Source organism: Myxine glutinosa, chromosome 10 (assembly GCF_964187855.1).
Source record: "Myxine glutinosa chromosome 10, kmMyxGlut1.1, whole genome shotgun sequence".
Lineage (NCBI taxonomy): Eukaryota > Metazoa > Chordata > Myxini > Myxiniformes > Myxinidae > Myxine > Myxine glutinosa.
The window spans coordinates 7,217,694-7,234,108 of record NC_136270.1 but is presented as its reverse complement, the minus strand read 5'-3'; the positions used below and the strand labels follow the sequence as shown (position 1 = coordinate 7,234,108).

Here is a 16,415-nt window from a genome sequence, read left to right as displayed (position 1 = left end):
TCATCCTGCCTCGTCGTTCTGCCTCGTCACTGCTTGCCTGTTCCATCGCCCGCTCTCCTGTTTCGTCTCTCCTGCCGCTGTGTCTGCTTTGATGCCATCTGCATGGATGCTTCCACAGGAGATAAGGCCTCACCTGGGTTTTCATTCCCCTCCCTGTCCGTGCTTGAGTCTAGTGTGTGTATGGCTCCTTTGGACTTCTTTATTTCTCTTGTAAATAATTATTTGTTGTGAATTTTGTCTTTCCACTTGCCCCCCCCCCCAGCCCACCGCCATGATCATTACCTTCGCAAAAGCGGAAGGTTATGTTTTGATCGCTGTGTATTTATTTGTATGTCTGTGTGTGTGTGTGTGTATGTTATTCGCATAACTCAAAAAGTATTCAACCGAATTGCATGAAATTTGGTGGGATGATTGGTTATTATACGGGACACATTTGATTAGATTTTGGGAGCAATCGGGTCAAAGGTCAAGGTCAAGGTCACGAAAAGGTCAAAATCGTATTTTTTTACCTTCGCAAAAGCGGAAGGTTATGTTTTGATCGCTGTGTATTTATTTGTATGTCTGTGTGTGTGTGTGTGTGTGTGTATGTTATTCGCATAACTCAAAAAGTATTCAACCGAATTGCATGAAATTTGGTGGGATGATTGGTTATTATACGGGACACATTTGATTAGATTTTGGGATCAATCGGGTCAAAGGTCAAGGTCAAGGTCACGAAAAGGTCAAAATCGTATTTTTACCATAGCGCGGTCAATTTTTATCCAATTGGCATGCAACTAATGCCAAAATGTTCAGAATTCAATGCCCGATCTTGTGATATACGACATGACCCAGTGAAGACATTACCCTTGTTAGCGGTTGGGGGTCAAAGGTCAGGGGGGTCACGACCTTGCAAAATGTGCGTTTTTTGTCATAACTCGGTCAATTCTTATCCGATTTGCATGAAATCAGCACCAAACTGTTCACTGTTCTGTTCCCTACACTCCCATGCCAAGTACAGAACAGTAGCTGCGGCGAAGGTATGCGCTCTACCGAGTGCCCGTTCTAGTTTTCCCCTGTTATTGTGGTGGGAATAAACCCTGTTAAATCAGAGATAAGGTTCTCCTGTGCTTCTTGTGTTTCCCACGTGCCAATCCGCCATTAATTGAACGCAGTCCAAGGGAGCAACAGCCAGTTCTGTCTATCTATCCAGCGGTCAGTGTTAACAGACTTATGGACACATCTCTGCAGACGTCTAAAAGCAGAAGGTCTGAATTCCTATTTATATAGGATAGAGAGTCACCCTACTGGGTCCTACGAGCAGTGTAAGGTTCCCGAATATTTGGAACACCTCTTTATAAATGCCGAAGTGATGAGGTGCGTGCACTGCGTGGCGTATCTTACTATAATTCACCAAATGTTTGTCCGTCTGTCCGTCCGTCCGTTCCCAGGTACCGCAAAAACGGCTGAACTGATCGCAATGAAATTTTGGGTGGGTAATCCTGGGATCCCCTGGAGTAAAATAGGCTATATTGTTTTTTCCAATTTTCCAGTTTTTTCAAACACGATGGAATAATATTTACCGATATGAACAGTGATGTGGCTTTTATTGAAATTCTACAAATACTGTTTAGATTTTGATGATTTGCGTGTGATATGATTTAACGGATGTTTATATAAATCGTTTAAAATAAAAAAAAGCCTTAAATTTCTGATATTTTGCCTTTTCATTTGGGCCTCCCAATTTAAGCCTCGCCTGTAGGGCGGGTACCGTACCGTTGCTGGTATAGATAATTTCGGTTCTGAAAACGCCATTTAACTTAATGAAGAAGAAGAATCAGTTTAGTACGCAGTGTGGCGTTGCATAACGTGGCCTGTCATTTTTTTACGTAATGACGCAATCAGACGGGCGCGCGTCAGCGCGTACCGCTATCTGAAACAGCCGCTTCTGCAGTCTGCAATTGCGGTGGATTGTCCTGCAATCCGCGACGCTATTCGTGCTGCAGAAGCAATGGGAAAGAAGCACAAGAAGCACAAACGTGACTACGAAGGTTTGTGGAATGGCGGCGGCCCTCACGGCCTTGCGGGTGTGTTGCTGTCGTTGCCACGGTCGGACGTGGGAATTAATTTCTGTTCTGGACGCCGTGCAACGCGCCACGGACGAACGTGCTGTTTATTGTGCACCACCTTCGTGCTGGATTTGTAAATAAAAGTCTCGGGGCATTGTGTAAGCGCTCTCGTATTGCGGTAGGTGAGGAGACGTCGTCAATCCTCGAAATTCTCTCTCTCTGAATCTCCGACTGGAATCTATAGAGGATTCGCGTGTGACGAAACACGCACGCGCCGTCGTGTCTGTTGTCCCCCGTGCCGCACGTGACTTTGTCCGTTGGACCGTTGCGGCGTCGATCACCTGTGCTTTCCGTGGCCGTTGCTGTCATGCTGTGCATTTGAATTGGCGCGAACCGCCGGCTGCCGGTAGGTGGAGAAAAGCGGAAGATCAGCTGGGTATCAGGCCTCTGTCGTTGACGAGATGTAAACACAACAGCGTGAGCACCAGCTCTCGCATTCCTACGTTTAAAAATCCCTTACTTTTGGACCTTCCTGGGAAGAAAACACGTCATCTGCCTGAAATCCTGCCCCAACTACATAGTCGAGCGTCAGGCATGGTCAGCCGGTTCGTGAAAGACTTGGGCCAAAAGATCCTCCTGGCCAATCCCACAAGAACGTGCGAATAATTGTGACCATTGAGGAAGAAGAAGAAGATAGGTGGAGAAAAGCGGCAGATCAGCTGGGTATCAGATCCCCCCCCCCCCCCCTTCCCACGCCTCCTCCCCCCAAGCCCTCTCCCTCCCACACATCCCCCTGCTCTCAAATGTTGTGGTTGTGTGCTTCCCCTTCTCTCCCCATCTTGTCTTCCACTCCCTCTTTTTGTATATTTTGTTTGTCTGGTTGATTTGTTTGTGAAATAAATGTTAGCTCTTTCACGAGCCTCGATTCAGTATACAAAAAAAAAAAAAAGTCATCAAATCGAACCAAACGTGCTCCTGATTTGTGATTGCCTTGTTGGTGTTATTGATTGGTCATTCGACTGGGCCAAGATATTTGGACGAAGCGTTTGCATATTTTGTTCACTTACAGTGAAGGTGGAAGGATTGGAGGAAATGTGGATTTCCCAGGAAAGATCATGGCAGATAGTGAGACCCAAAAGCTTGAGTGACAGAACATATGTTTCAGAAAAGCACAGGTGGGAAATAGGATGGCCTGGAGCCCGAGACTCCACAGGTATGCACACACACCTCTAAGTCTAAGCGGTCTAACCTGGGTTTGAATCCTGACCCAGGTATAAACTGTCATCCCGGTTTTTCACAGCCAGAGCGATTCGTCAATGTGTACATGGATGTTAAGCTGGGTGTCCTCTCTGCTAGTATTACTTTTTTGTGTCCTTCGCAAAGAGTACGCCAGGTATCGCTGGCACCATGAACCACAAATTCCAAAATCCTGCCCCAACTACATAGTCGAGCGTCAGGCATGGTCAGCCGGTTCGTGAAAGACTTGGGCCAAAAGATCCTCCTGGGCAATCTCACAAGAACGTGGGAATAATTGTGAGCATTGAGGAAGAAGAAGAAGATAGGTGGAGAAAAGCGGAAGATCAGCTGGGTGGTTTGTCATATTGTGGAGCACAACGCCAAATCTACACAGCCACAATAATTAGTTCGCCCTTTCATATGTGAACGAATGATGATGAGCCTGTATATAGGAAGCCAAATGATGAATTGCGATTTGCGAAAGATGATGGGAATAGAGCCTGTGATGGATGCTGTGAAGAGAAACAGGTTGAGATGGTTTGGTCATGTGTTGAGGAAGGATGAAAGTGACTGGTTGAGAAGAGTGATGGAAATGAATGGAGAAGGAAGTAGAGGACGGGGAAGACCGAGAAAGACTTGGCTAAAGATGGTGGAAGAAGAAATGCGGGCAAGGGGGCTAACAAGGGGAGATGCAGAAAATAGGGCAAAATGGAGAAGATTATCATGGGGACCGCAAGGCTAACCCCCGCTCTAGCAGGGAAAATGGCCTTTAAAATGCATGTTGTTGTTGTTGTTGTTTTCATATGTGAACGGATCTAAAACTTCGGAGACAGACTGAGGTTCCCAGTTTCTACAGATTATTATACAAACAGCAATTTCCTTCGCCTCCTCTCCCCTTCATAAGGGTTGATGTCCAATGGTATCAAGACTCTGATCATGACACTCCTCCACTCCCCTCTATCCTCAGCCAACTTACTCCACTCTCCAACGCTGAAAAACAGCAATAATAAATAAATAATCGAAAGTCCTATGCGCAACAACTTCATCATTTTGGTTTACAGTTGTTGAGCGAACGCAGGGATGAGCTTCTCTTGCGTTTTGGTCTTGGTCTTTTAAAATGTGATTGTCACCGTGACATTCTTCCTCCTACCTGACAATCTGTGTCTCGATATAATATGCAACTCAGGAATGCTCAACATCTTGACCGACCTCGGTGTAAGACTCAGAGATACAAGAATTCAACAATTCCTTTTTTGATTGAAATGCTTAATCACCCTCGCCAGAGGAGAGGGTATTACATTTGAGTCCATTTGTCTGTTTCTCTGTTTGTCCACACAGAATAAATATGATTTTTTATACAACCGTTGGTCCGATTGACAGGAAATTTTCACAATAGGTGTAACTCCACCTGTAGAATGACGCTATAGGCAATGACCTTGAGCGCCATAAACTGGTGGAGGAAAAAAAAATAATGACGTCATCGGTCACGTGGTTCGGTCGCCATCTTGGAAAAACCGAAAAACTTTGCACCTCTTTTTCTCCGAAAGCACTGAATAGGAAGCATTGAGACGTGGCTCATTGTAAAGAACTCTCCATGGGGAATAAAATATGTTGATGATGATGTCATAATTCGACAAGTACAAAACTTCATCCGATCAAGATGAAATTTCTTGAGCATAATCTAGGAATAAATTAGTTTAGGAAAAAAATAATGATGACGTCATCGGTCACGTGGTTCGGCCGCCACATTTGTTTTAACACAAAAGCATTAAAAACCACTGAAAATACATCCTGGCGAGGGTTTGCAATCTCGGATTGCTCTTTTTACCCTCGCCAGAGGAGAGGGTATTGCATTTGAGTCCGTTTGTTTGTCTGTTTGTTACTTGCCAGAATAGATTCCGGAAAGTATGTTGGTTGGTTGGTTGGTTTGTCTGTCTGTCTGTGCGCAGTACTACGTCTACATCATTGCACATAGCATCGCCATACTTTACACACATATTTGCCTTGCCCTGGAATAGACTGAACCCAATTTTTAACTCTCTCGGCCCAAGGTCAAGCTCAGGGTCACCCAAAACGTGAAAATCGTTAGATTTTAATCTTACAGCCGCCATGTTGGTGCTCGCCGTCACTGCGATGCGAAGCGAAACATGCCTCAGAACTGTCACATTCACAATCGCTATGTCGTATGTACTCCCGATACGTGTTTCCTTCATTGTAAAAACTACTAAGTCAACAGTTAAAAGGATTTTGAGCCGATAGGTGTTACGGCCTTGGCAAGATTGATGGAGACAGCGATCTGTTAGCTTATACACCGCCCAAATAGCTATGTGGAATTCTCTCATGTAGGGATTAAACCCACGTCATTTGAACTTTGGCAGAGGTCATTATTTACTTTTAATGATGTTTATATACGAATCAAAAAGAAGATAATTGGTTTTGGGTCGTCCTTTCCGTATATCTCGTGGGATTGTGCATTGGAGAGACGACCGTGATGGCGGGGAGTCGTTGGCAAATCCCCCCAAAAAAGTACATTCCGGCAAGTCCTCAGTCTCTGACCGATTTTCTGTTTGTCTGTTTGTCCGCACAGAATAAATATCATTTTCTCTGTAACCGTTGGTCCGATTGACAGGAATTTTTCACAATAGGTGCAACTCCACCTGTAGAATTTTTAAATAATAATTATGACGTCATGGGTCACGTGGTTCGGCCGCCATTTTGGAAAAATCGAAAAACTTTGCACCTCTATATCTCGGAAAGCGCTGCATAGAAAAAAATTGAGACATGGCTCGTTGTAAATAACTTTCCATGGGGAATAAAATATGTTAATGATGATGTCATAGGTGCCTCCATTATGACGTCATAATTCGACAAGTACAAAACTTCATCCTATCAAGGTGAAATTTCTTGAGCGCCATGTTGGCATAAACTGGTGGAGAAAAAAAAAAAAGATGACATCATTGGTCACGTGGTTCGGCCACAATCTTGGAAAAACCGAAAAATTTTGCACCTCTATATCTCCGAAAGCGTTGAATAGAAAAAATTGAGACATGGCTCATTGTAAAGAACTCTCCATGGGGAATAAAATATGTTAATGATGATGTCATAGGTGCCTCCATTTTGACGTCATAATTCGACAAGTACAAAACTTCATCCGATTAAGATGAAATGTCTTGAGCATAATCAAGGAATAAATTAGTTTAGAAAAAAAAAATGATGACCTCATCGGTCACGTGGTTCGGCCGCCATATTTGTTTTAACACAAAAGCCTTCAAAACTACTGAAAATACATCCTGGGGAGGGTTTCAATCTCTGTTTGCTCTTTTTCTTGTTCTTGTTCTGTTATGTAGATGCATAAAATCAATTACATGCGTAATATCTGTTTGTTAATCTTCTTAGGTTTTCTGCTATTTTAGGTTATTTTGTTGGTTGAATTTGTTATATATTTTTTATTGTTGTTTGATTATGTATGTTTTTTTAATTCCATGTACTCATTTTGATATTTTGACTAATGTAATTTTATACGATTATTATTATTTTTATATACATTTGTAAGTTTTATGAAACTTTTATTATTGTAAACTTGACCAATTTCAGTCTTCAAACTGCCTTGACCAGTGTCTACTTATTTTTAAAAACCGAAATGTAATGTAAAAATATGTAACGTAACTGCGTGGAAATAAAGCCCCTTAACTCGTTACCCTACTCGGTTTTATATAAATAAAAACACAAAGAAAAGCAGAATGCAAGCTTGAGTTCCTCCATGATATAAAGAAAGTCCAGGTACTCAGATCACAAACCAATAAATAAGAATGAAGCACGTCTTTTTTTCTTCTTTTTTTTTTGTATACAAGATCGAGGCTCGTGAAAGAGCTAACATTAATCACACAAAAAGTCAACCGACACATAAAACACAAAATAAGGGGAGCGGAACGCAAGATGGGGAGAGAGGGGGAAGGACACAAACACAACATTTGAGAGCAAGGACATCGAGAGAAATGTGGGAGGGGGAGGGCTTGGGGGGAGGTGGGAGAGGTATAAAACATATCAACACTGCAAGGACTTCCAGGAAAGAAGTTGGAATTTCAAAAAAAAGTGTATCTGGGGTGAATTAGCGGGGGTAGAAAAGATCAAGGTTTGGGATGGGGGAAGATAAGAGATGGTGGTGAACAGCTGTTTTAAAGACCTGGAGGGAGGAGTGGGATTGAAGGGAGTGGGGGAGTTTGTTCCGGAGGTGGGAGAAAAGGGGAATGAAAGAGTGAAGGTGAACAGAGAGCCTAGATTTTGGCAGTTTAACCATAAGAAGGTTGCTGGCAGATCTTGTGCGACCTGTAGGAATATTAGGGGGACAGAGCACAGAGAGAGCTGGGGAAGCAAGGCCGGAGAGGAGTCGGTAGAAGACAGAAAGACCAGCAACCTGCCTGCGGTGAGTGAGTGAAAGGCCCTTGGAGTTAGCTTCATCGCAGGATATTCCAATGATTCTGAAAGCTTTGGTTTCAACAGCGTGATGCCGAGCTGTGTGAGGCAGGAGCACCGGCCCAGAGGGGGGAACAGTATTCTATTGAGCTGCGGATGAAAGCCTTGTATGTGGTGAGGAGCTCAGGTGTGCCAAGGAAGGACTTCACACGACGGAGGATGCCCAGTCGGCGACTGGCTTTGGAGGCCAGCTTGGAAATGTGGTTATCCCAAGAAAGATCATGGTAGATAGTGAGACCCAAAAGCTTGAGCGACAGAACTTCTTGGAGAGGATTGTTGAGAAAGTAGATGGGAGGGTTTTCCAGTCGGTCTTTTCGGAGAGACATAGTAAGAGTGTGGGATTTGTCAGGATTGAAAGACATGTTACACTTGTTTGACCAGTCTGTGATTTTGTCCAGGTCTGCAGAGAGTGAGGAGGCTGCAGACTGCTGGTCTGAGGGATGAGGAATGGAGCGGCAGATAGTGGAGTCATCAGCAAAGAGATAGAGAGGATTTTCCAGAGAGTCGGAGAGATCATTGATGAAGAACAGAAATAGCACAGGGCCCAGCACACTACCTTGGGGAACTCCAGCCAGAACAGGAAGGGGGAGATGAGAGAAATCCATTCAGGGCCACACGTTGCCTATGACCAGAGAGGAAGTCCGCAAGCCATGAGTGGAGATTTCCATGGATACCATAGGAGGAGAGTTTGGTGAGCAGAGCAGGGTGCCAGACCATATTGAAGGCACATGATATGTCAAGGGAGACAGCTCTGATTTCCTGTTTGGCATTGAGGACTTCCATCCATTGTTGAGACAGCAGAAGCAGCATGTCCAGAGTAGAATGGCCTGGTCTGAATCCAAATTGATCAGAGATCAAGCCGTTGGAGAAGAGGAAGGATTTGATATCCGAAGCAATGATGGATTCCATGACTTTGCTGATAATTGGGAGCAGGCTGATTGGTCTGTAGTTGCAAGGATCTGTTTTTGCACCTTTTTTGTGTAAAGCGGTAATGTTTGCTGATTTCCAAGATGCTGGCAGATGACCTTGAGCAAAAGAGAGGGTGAAAAGAACAGAGAGAGGGTGAGATAGAGCGGCAGAGCAGGATTTTAGGACCCGTGGGCTGATGCCGTCTGGTCCAGTTGCAGAATCAGAGTCAAGGTTTGACAAAAACTTCTCCACCTTGTCAGGAGAGAAGGACACAGAGTCCAGGACCGGTGAAGGCGAGTGTGTATCTGCTTCGGCAGACAGGTAGAACGTTGGCTGAAACCAGCATGACCGTTGATTGAGGTATGCTAACAGCTGTGGGAAGCAAGGAGAGGTTGACGCTTCGGGTGATATCCTTTGTCAGAACAAAATGATTGTCAATGTCGATGCGTTCTTATCTACGAAAGACCGCCGTTTTACTGTGGGTTCCGCAGTTGCTGAGCATGTTGCACAAGCTTCAACAAATGCATTGCACCTGATTGAAGTTGGCTGGAAAAGTAGCGCATGTTCATGAAGGACAAAAGTTTCAAGGTTATATCTCCAGAAAAAAAGGTTGTGGCCCAACAGGCATTACTTGAAGGGCAACATTTGTATTTCCATTCCAAAAGTTCTTCATTAGCGATCCAGATAAGGAGACTGGTAGACAAAACGACAGTGGTGAGAAAGATTGGATTTCAGCACCAGGAGAGCAAGACAACGCTACTCTGTTGGCAATATCGTGATCCGATTGTATTAACAATTGGCAGCAGACAGATGCAGAGTTGTTCCTTGTAAAAGCCACGATTAACTTGTGGAAGTTCACTGTAGCTTCATTCTCACAACTTCTCTTGAGAATTATTTGCCATTCCTGCCAAAACTTGGTGGACAGGTTGGGTGTGTGATGAGGAAGAATTGATTCCATTTTGGTGAAGATCCGAATCTGGATCTGGATCAGATAATTACCCTGCGCTCGCAAAGCGAAAATCCGGGGTTAAGCAATCGGAAAATGTTCAAGTCTATAATTAGGTCATTACCTCAATTTTCTATTCACATTTGTGATGCAAAATTTAATTCCGAAAGTCCTAGCTAGCTCCGACATACAGCTCGTAAATTGGGAGTGTTGGGAGTGGTAATGCAGGAAGATTTTCTTTTTTCTAAATGGTGGTTTAGTAATCCCGGGGGGTCTAAGAAACTCTGTGGAACCATTAAAATTGGGGGCATTAATTACAGAGACAAACCCTAAAAAACAATAAGCCAATTAAAAGCAATAAGCCTATGCTTTTGGGGGGATGCTTGAATGTGGAATACATCTCTGACATCATGTGTAAGACAAAGACATTCATATGCATCAGTGTAGAGTCGGACCCCGCTATTCGCGGTTCTGCTATTCGCGGGTTCTGTATAATAGCGGTTGATAAAATGCGACCTGTTTCTCTATTCGCGGAAAAATGTCCCGCAAATTTTCGGTTTATTTCCTATTCGTTGCCGTGTTCTTTGAATTTGCGGTTATTCTTGGGTGCAATTTTTTTTTCCCACGAGCTGCTAGCTTGACACATTTATGAAACCCATCTTTCACCAGCCATGTATAAAGCAGCTGGACATATGCAAAAAAACATCTTCTATGAGCCACGAGCATGATGTGCTTCTACATTCGCAGTGCTGTGCTTCAGGTTTTGCTTTCGCAATGTGCTTTCGCGGGATATCCCGTCATTCACACTGTGAACAGCTTCACATGATATCTCGCCGCCGTTCACACGGGATATTCCATTAGCTGCATAACACATCATCCCCACGAGTTACTCTCCAGAATGAAAACACTCCGCAGTATCTATTAGTGCATTAGCTGTCTCCCTTTCCCCATTGAAACAATGGCATGGCTTGCATTCACGGATTTTCGTCGGCATTCGCGGGATTTTCCTCGCCATTTGTGGGATTTGCCTCGCCATTTGTGGGATTTGCCTCGCCATTTGTGGGATTTGCCTCGCCATTTGTGGGATTTGCCTCGCCATTTGTGGGATTTGCCTCGTCATTTGTGGGGTTTGCCTCGCCATTTGTGGGATTTGCCTCACAATTTGTGGGATTTGCCTCGTCATTCACGAGATTTGCCTCGCCATTTGTGGGATTTGCCTCGCCATTTGTGGGATTTTCATCGACATTCGTGGATTAGCATCGACATTCACGGGATTTGCTTCACCATTTGCGGATTTTGCCTTGCTATTCACGGTTTGTTCCTTGATATTCGTGGATTTTCGCGATTCAGTAACAAATCCCCCTCCCCCCTTTTTCCATTGAAACAATGCTCTGCCTTTTGCAATTCGCGGCATTTCCCAGGAACGTATCCCCCGTGAATAGCGGGGTCCGACTGTACTTTGACAGTAATTGTAAATTAATTAATTAATTAATTAATTAGTAATTGTAAATTAATTAATTAGTAATTGTAAATTAATTGAGAGTAATTGCTAATTGTGAGAGTTACATACAGTACAGTGAAAAAATGAATATAGTAGTACATGGGATTTCCACCTGGTTGCCAGCATTGTGAGCCGTTGTTTCAGTGGGGATTACTAAACAGGTCAACCTATTTGCACATCTTCTTTCTTATGCAGCATAAAGCTGCGGGGTAACATCATTGACTGAAGGCACGGCTGTGCTGCTGATGCATTACCTTCTGTAGCTTAGGAGAGGAATTTGTAATTTGTTCATGGTACCCGCGATAGCTTGCCTACTCTTCACGATGGACACTTTGGGATCTTTCATGTCTACCAACGAATGCTGGCAGATGGAATGCCCAATTTAACTTCCAAACTTCCATCCGAGGGGCGGTACACACATTGATTGATGAATCACCTCGCCAGTGAAACACTGGGATGACAGTTTATAGCTGGGTCCGGATTCAAACCCAGGCTAGACAACTTACAAGCGAGAGTGCGTATCTGTAGGCCTTCCTGTCAGACCTACACATTTGCACTGAGCAGGGAACATGAAAAACGCAAATTTTCCTTCTTTATTTTACATTGTTTGCCTTAACTTCGAGTATTTGTACTGGTTCGATACAATCGCCTCACGAGAAGGTTGTTAAATGGTGATCCCAGAGATTGTTGGTTAAATTGCAGCTGAAACACAGCAGTTTTAATGGTTTGGATTCTGAACTTCTGGAATGAAGCTATCCTCAGATAATCACTGTTACTATTAGATGGACAGTAACAATACAGCTGTCTTGTTGATGTACATCAGGGAGAAAAAAATTATCCTTAATTCTGCATTTAACTTCAGTCCACACTTGACTCTTATAGTTGCTTAAGGGCATCTTTGTATGGGATTGAAAATATGGGATATAAAAGGCAATGATACCACCTCACTAAATTAAAAGGTCATTGTTGCTGAAAATGATAGTCATTGTGACTTGTGACAACAGCACTTCCTTAAATATATTACAGTACGGTACATGAAATGTTCAAAAAAAATTTTTTTTTTTTTTTTGCAGCAGCTTGTGTTACAGACGTTGAGGAGCAGACAGAAAAGCCTCTGCGATTGGTGCTCAAGGTGGTGCCACCGCTAACTGTCGATACATCAGTACCTGATGACAGCCAGGCCACTGGCGAGTTGACTCATGCACGGCACCATGAACGGAGGAAGAAGAAGAAGCGGAAAGCGGAAAAGGAAAAAGAGAAAGAAAAGGACAAGGGAAAAGAAGCAAGAGATAAAGAGAAAGACAATCCCCCACCAGATGATGACTTGAAGAAAAAGAAGGTAATTATGTCACATGTCCGCATTTTCTCAAAGACCTCATTCGTATAAAAATAATGCCAATGAAAGGGTGTTTTTGAAGTACTGCACACCATTTCACAAGGTCTATGCAATAACTGAGTCCTTCATTTTATAAATGCAATGAATGACGCAACATAACATCTCTATGGGACAAAACTGCATCATTTTTCGTAGTTTTGGGTTTACTCGCAGACAATGTGGTAAAATACTGAATATTGCTTCCTTCTTTATATTAGAAGAAGAAGAGAGAGAAGGAGGATGGAGAGAGTGAGGTTGAGGATGAGTTCTGTCCACCAAAGAAAGTAGAGGTGGACACAGTATCTGAACGTCCTCTACGGGCCTGTCGTAATAAGGATAACGGTGAGCCTGGGAGTTGTGGTATTGTGGTAATTAAGCCTCCCTCTATTGGATAGGGGAGGCGTCGAGTTGTTGTAGGGGTTGTTTCCAAATTAGTGCCCCCAATTTTTAATGTTACCTCAGAGTTTCTTAGACTGCAAGGAGTACGAAACCACCATTTAGGTTTTATTTTCTTCTTCTGTTACTGCAAATTTCCAAGCTGTATCTTGGAGCAGGATGGGACTTTCTGAATGAAATTTTGCATTAATAATGGCAATAAAATGTTTAAGGGGTCAGCTAAATGTTTTTGACCTTGACCTAATGTTAAGGTCATGGCCCAATTATAGACATTTTGACATTTTTCCCCATAACTTGACTAAGGTTTGTCCGATCAGAACGAAATTGCCCTCTCTAGATAGCCTAAAGCAAAACGTATTTACGCTTAAATTACATCATACCCCTCCGAGTTAAAGGTCAGGATCAAATGGCAGCCTGAAAAAAAACACGTTTTTGTTATCACTCACTTTTGCAAATGCGAAAATCTCAAAGACCACTTGACTTTCAAAGATGTCCTTGCATCATAATAATGTACCTGCACTGAAGTTGTGCATCCGATACTTGATTTGTGTCCTTGACTTCCTGTTTTCAGATTGTGACCTAATTGACAAAAAACACCTTTTTGATCATAACGTAAATAATTTTCCTCTGATTGTCATGATGTTGAGTTTTCTGGATAGATTATATATGGTGTTACGGATTTGTCACTTCCGTTGTGGTGGTTTGCATCCACTGTAAATATTTCTGATTCCATGTACTATTATTGTTTTCAAAAGGTTTATTGTTCATGAACTGTTTTCAAAAGGTAAAAAAAGTTAATGTTAAAAGAAACAGGAAACCGGATCGGGAACCGGAAGACGAAGAAGAAGAGAGAGAGAAAAGGGGCGGAGCGAAGTAAAGTCGGAAGAAGCTGGTTGCTTTGCGGTCTGGATCGAACGTTGTCGAGCAAGAGTCACGAGTGAACTTTGGGTTTCCTGGGAAAAGGGATTCCTGCGATTGAGTTGTTATCGCTGTGACTGATCAACCTGCGTGTCAGGTTTGGCGTTGGATTCCGAGGAATCATCGTCGGGTCGTTGCGTCTCGAGAACGAGCCGTCGGCCATTTTGACTCGCACGTCGAGCAAACTTTCTTTGTTTCGTCAGCCGTTTCCACCGCTTTCAGACGTATCTGATGTGTGTGTGTGCACCGTGGCTTTTGAAGATTAATTTGCGGTTCGCCGACTGAGCCGTGAGAGTCCATACCCGAGGGTGAGATTTCCCAGTCGCCTTGAGTGCGCCTTTGTGCAGCTTTGGCCACGTGACCCTTTGCGCCGCTTTGGCCGCGTGCGCCTTTGGGTAGCTTTGGGCCGCGTGACTCTTTGCGCTGCTTTGGCCGCGTACGCCTTTGTGCAGTTTTGGCGGCGTGACTGGGCCCGTCGTCTGAACGGGATTCTGGTTTCGATTCGACATTGCTCTGATGATCGCTGGAGGGGATCAACTTTGAGCTTGAAGACGGGAATATAGAGACATTGGGGAATGTTCTTTTTTCACTCACTTGGAGCACAGTGAGTTACCTTATACGAGCTGATGGTACCATCATAAGATATACATTGATTGTACTTTTGATTGCTATTATTGTTGTACTGTTATTCTTGTGTGATTTTTAATGCAATATTTGTTTGTTGGTAACAATTGGTGTGGTTTCACCATTGATTTTTGACACAGGATAACACATTTTTCTGCCGTGACTCCTCTCGGGGCTCGGAGGTACTCCGTGACCAGGGGGTCGGGGAGGAGCACGTAACAGAAATTGGGGGCGCGTCCAATTGACTCGGGGGCTCGAAATTGGGTCTTTGTCCGGGATTAAATTCCCTGATAACATTCGTCTGGGATAGAATTCCATACAATTCCCAAAATTCCCAAATTAGGAATTTTTTTCTAACATTCCCAATTTTTTCAAAAAAAATTCGAAATTTTTGTGAAGGTTAACAGTTGCTAACTGATAGTCACCATGGTGTTTGACGCAGAACAGTTTGCGGCATCCCCTAATGAGGCACAGTTCCAAGCGTTAAAAAAATCAGAACTCTTGATATTGGCCAGACATTTTAACTTGGAGGTCCGAGTTAATATGAAGAAAGCAGAGATGCAGACATTGGTGATAGAATCTCTGGTGGGACAGGGCACATGGACAGAGGTAGCCTTGGATTGGTTACCAGAGGAAAATGTGGAGCTCCGGAAAATGGAGATGCAACTGCAGAGCCAGGAAAGGTTAAAAGCAGAGGAAAGGAAAGCAGAAGAAAGAAGAGCAGGGGAAAGAGCAGAGGTAAGGAGAGCTGCAAGTGAACTCGAGGAGAGAAGAACAGAGGAAAGGAGTGCTGAAAGAGAACTCGCGGAAAAAAGAGTAGAACAGGAACGAGAACTCGAGGAGAAACGAGCAGAGGAAAGAAGAGCCGAAAGGGAGTTAAAGGAATGTGACATGGAGTGTCAGAGGGAAATTAAACTCAAGGAACTGGAATTAATGAGAGAACGGGGAGAGGTAGCATCCATGCCGGCTGGTTCGACAACTAGTCAGAACACCTGGGATGTTAGTAGGCATGTGAGGCTGGTTCCACCCTTCAATGAAAAGGAGGTAGCCAAGTTTTTTTTACACTTTGAGAAAGTGGCTCAAATGCTAAAATGGCCTGTGGGGTCTTGGACTATGTTAGTGCAAAGTGTTCTGGTGAGTAAAGCTCAAGATATATTTTCGGCTTTACCGATTGACAAATGTACAGATTATGAGGAAGTGAAGAAAGCCATTCTCAAAGCCTATGAATTGGTCCCTGAAGCTTACCGACAAAAATTCCAGAATGCCAGGAAGAGAGAGAGTGAGACCCATGTGGAGTTTGCCAGAATGAAGGAAACCATGTTTGATCGGCGGTGTGATTCGAAGGGGATTGGGAAAGACTTCGAACTGTTGCGACAATTGATCTTGGTGGAGGAATTCAAAGAGTGTGTCCACGAGGACATTAAAGTACATCTGGAGGAAAAGAAGGTACCAGAGTTGTATGAGGCAGCAACCATGGCAGATGACTATGCCTTGACACACAGGATGGGGTCCACAAACCTAACTTCCCACCTAGAGTTCGCCAGGGGAGTTATGGTACATCTGGTGCGGAGAATGAAGATTCATGGGGGCGGCCAAGAGATGACTATGAGGACAGATCTGATACCACGACTCTTAGGGATCAGAAGTCTACAGTGTAATGAAATTGTATCTAAGTTGAACCCAGGTGTTATGCTCTCTCTAACCACTGAGAGGCGTCTGTAAGAACTCGGACGGCCATCGCTCCGAAACATTCCTGTGACATTTAATCCGTGACACGTAGACTCGAATGGTGCGTATATGTAGATGATCCAGGCTTGCTTGCATTGATTGATAAATTGCTGAACTTCCCCTTGATTCCATAATCCTGATATATTGCATGATTGTATTTTTACAGGATGTTGCCAGAGATCGAATTGTCATTAAACCTACTACTAGGTCAAAGTTGTGGATCTGATTTTCATTACAATTAATGACAATTCGTCTCGCCGT

The 16,415-nt window shown here is 43.7% G+C and overlaps 1 protein-coding gene across 1 annotated transcript in view; it reads left to right on the top strand.

Moving 5' to 3' along the window:
• Nucleotides 1–1,872: 1,872 nt before the first annotated feature.
• The window catches only part of LOC137433489 (bromodomain-containing protein 9), a 124,760-nt gene continuing 110,217 nt past the window's right edge, over nt 1,873–16,415 (top strand). Inside the window, exons 1-3 of the mRNA XM_068125816.2 lie at nt 1,873–2,030; nt 12,187–12,452; nt 12,707–12,830. Coding sequence (XP_067981917.2) covers nt 1,991–2,030; nt 12,187–12,452; nt 12,707–12,830 — 430 coding nt within the window. The 5' untranslated portion in view covers nt 1,873–1,990. The remainder of the gene's footprint in view (nt 2,031–12,186; nt 12,453–12,706; nt 12,831–16,415) is intronic.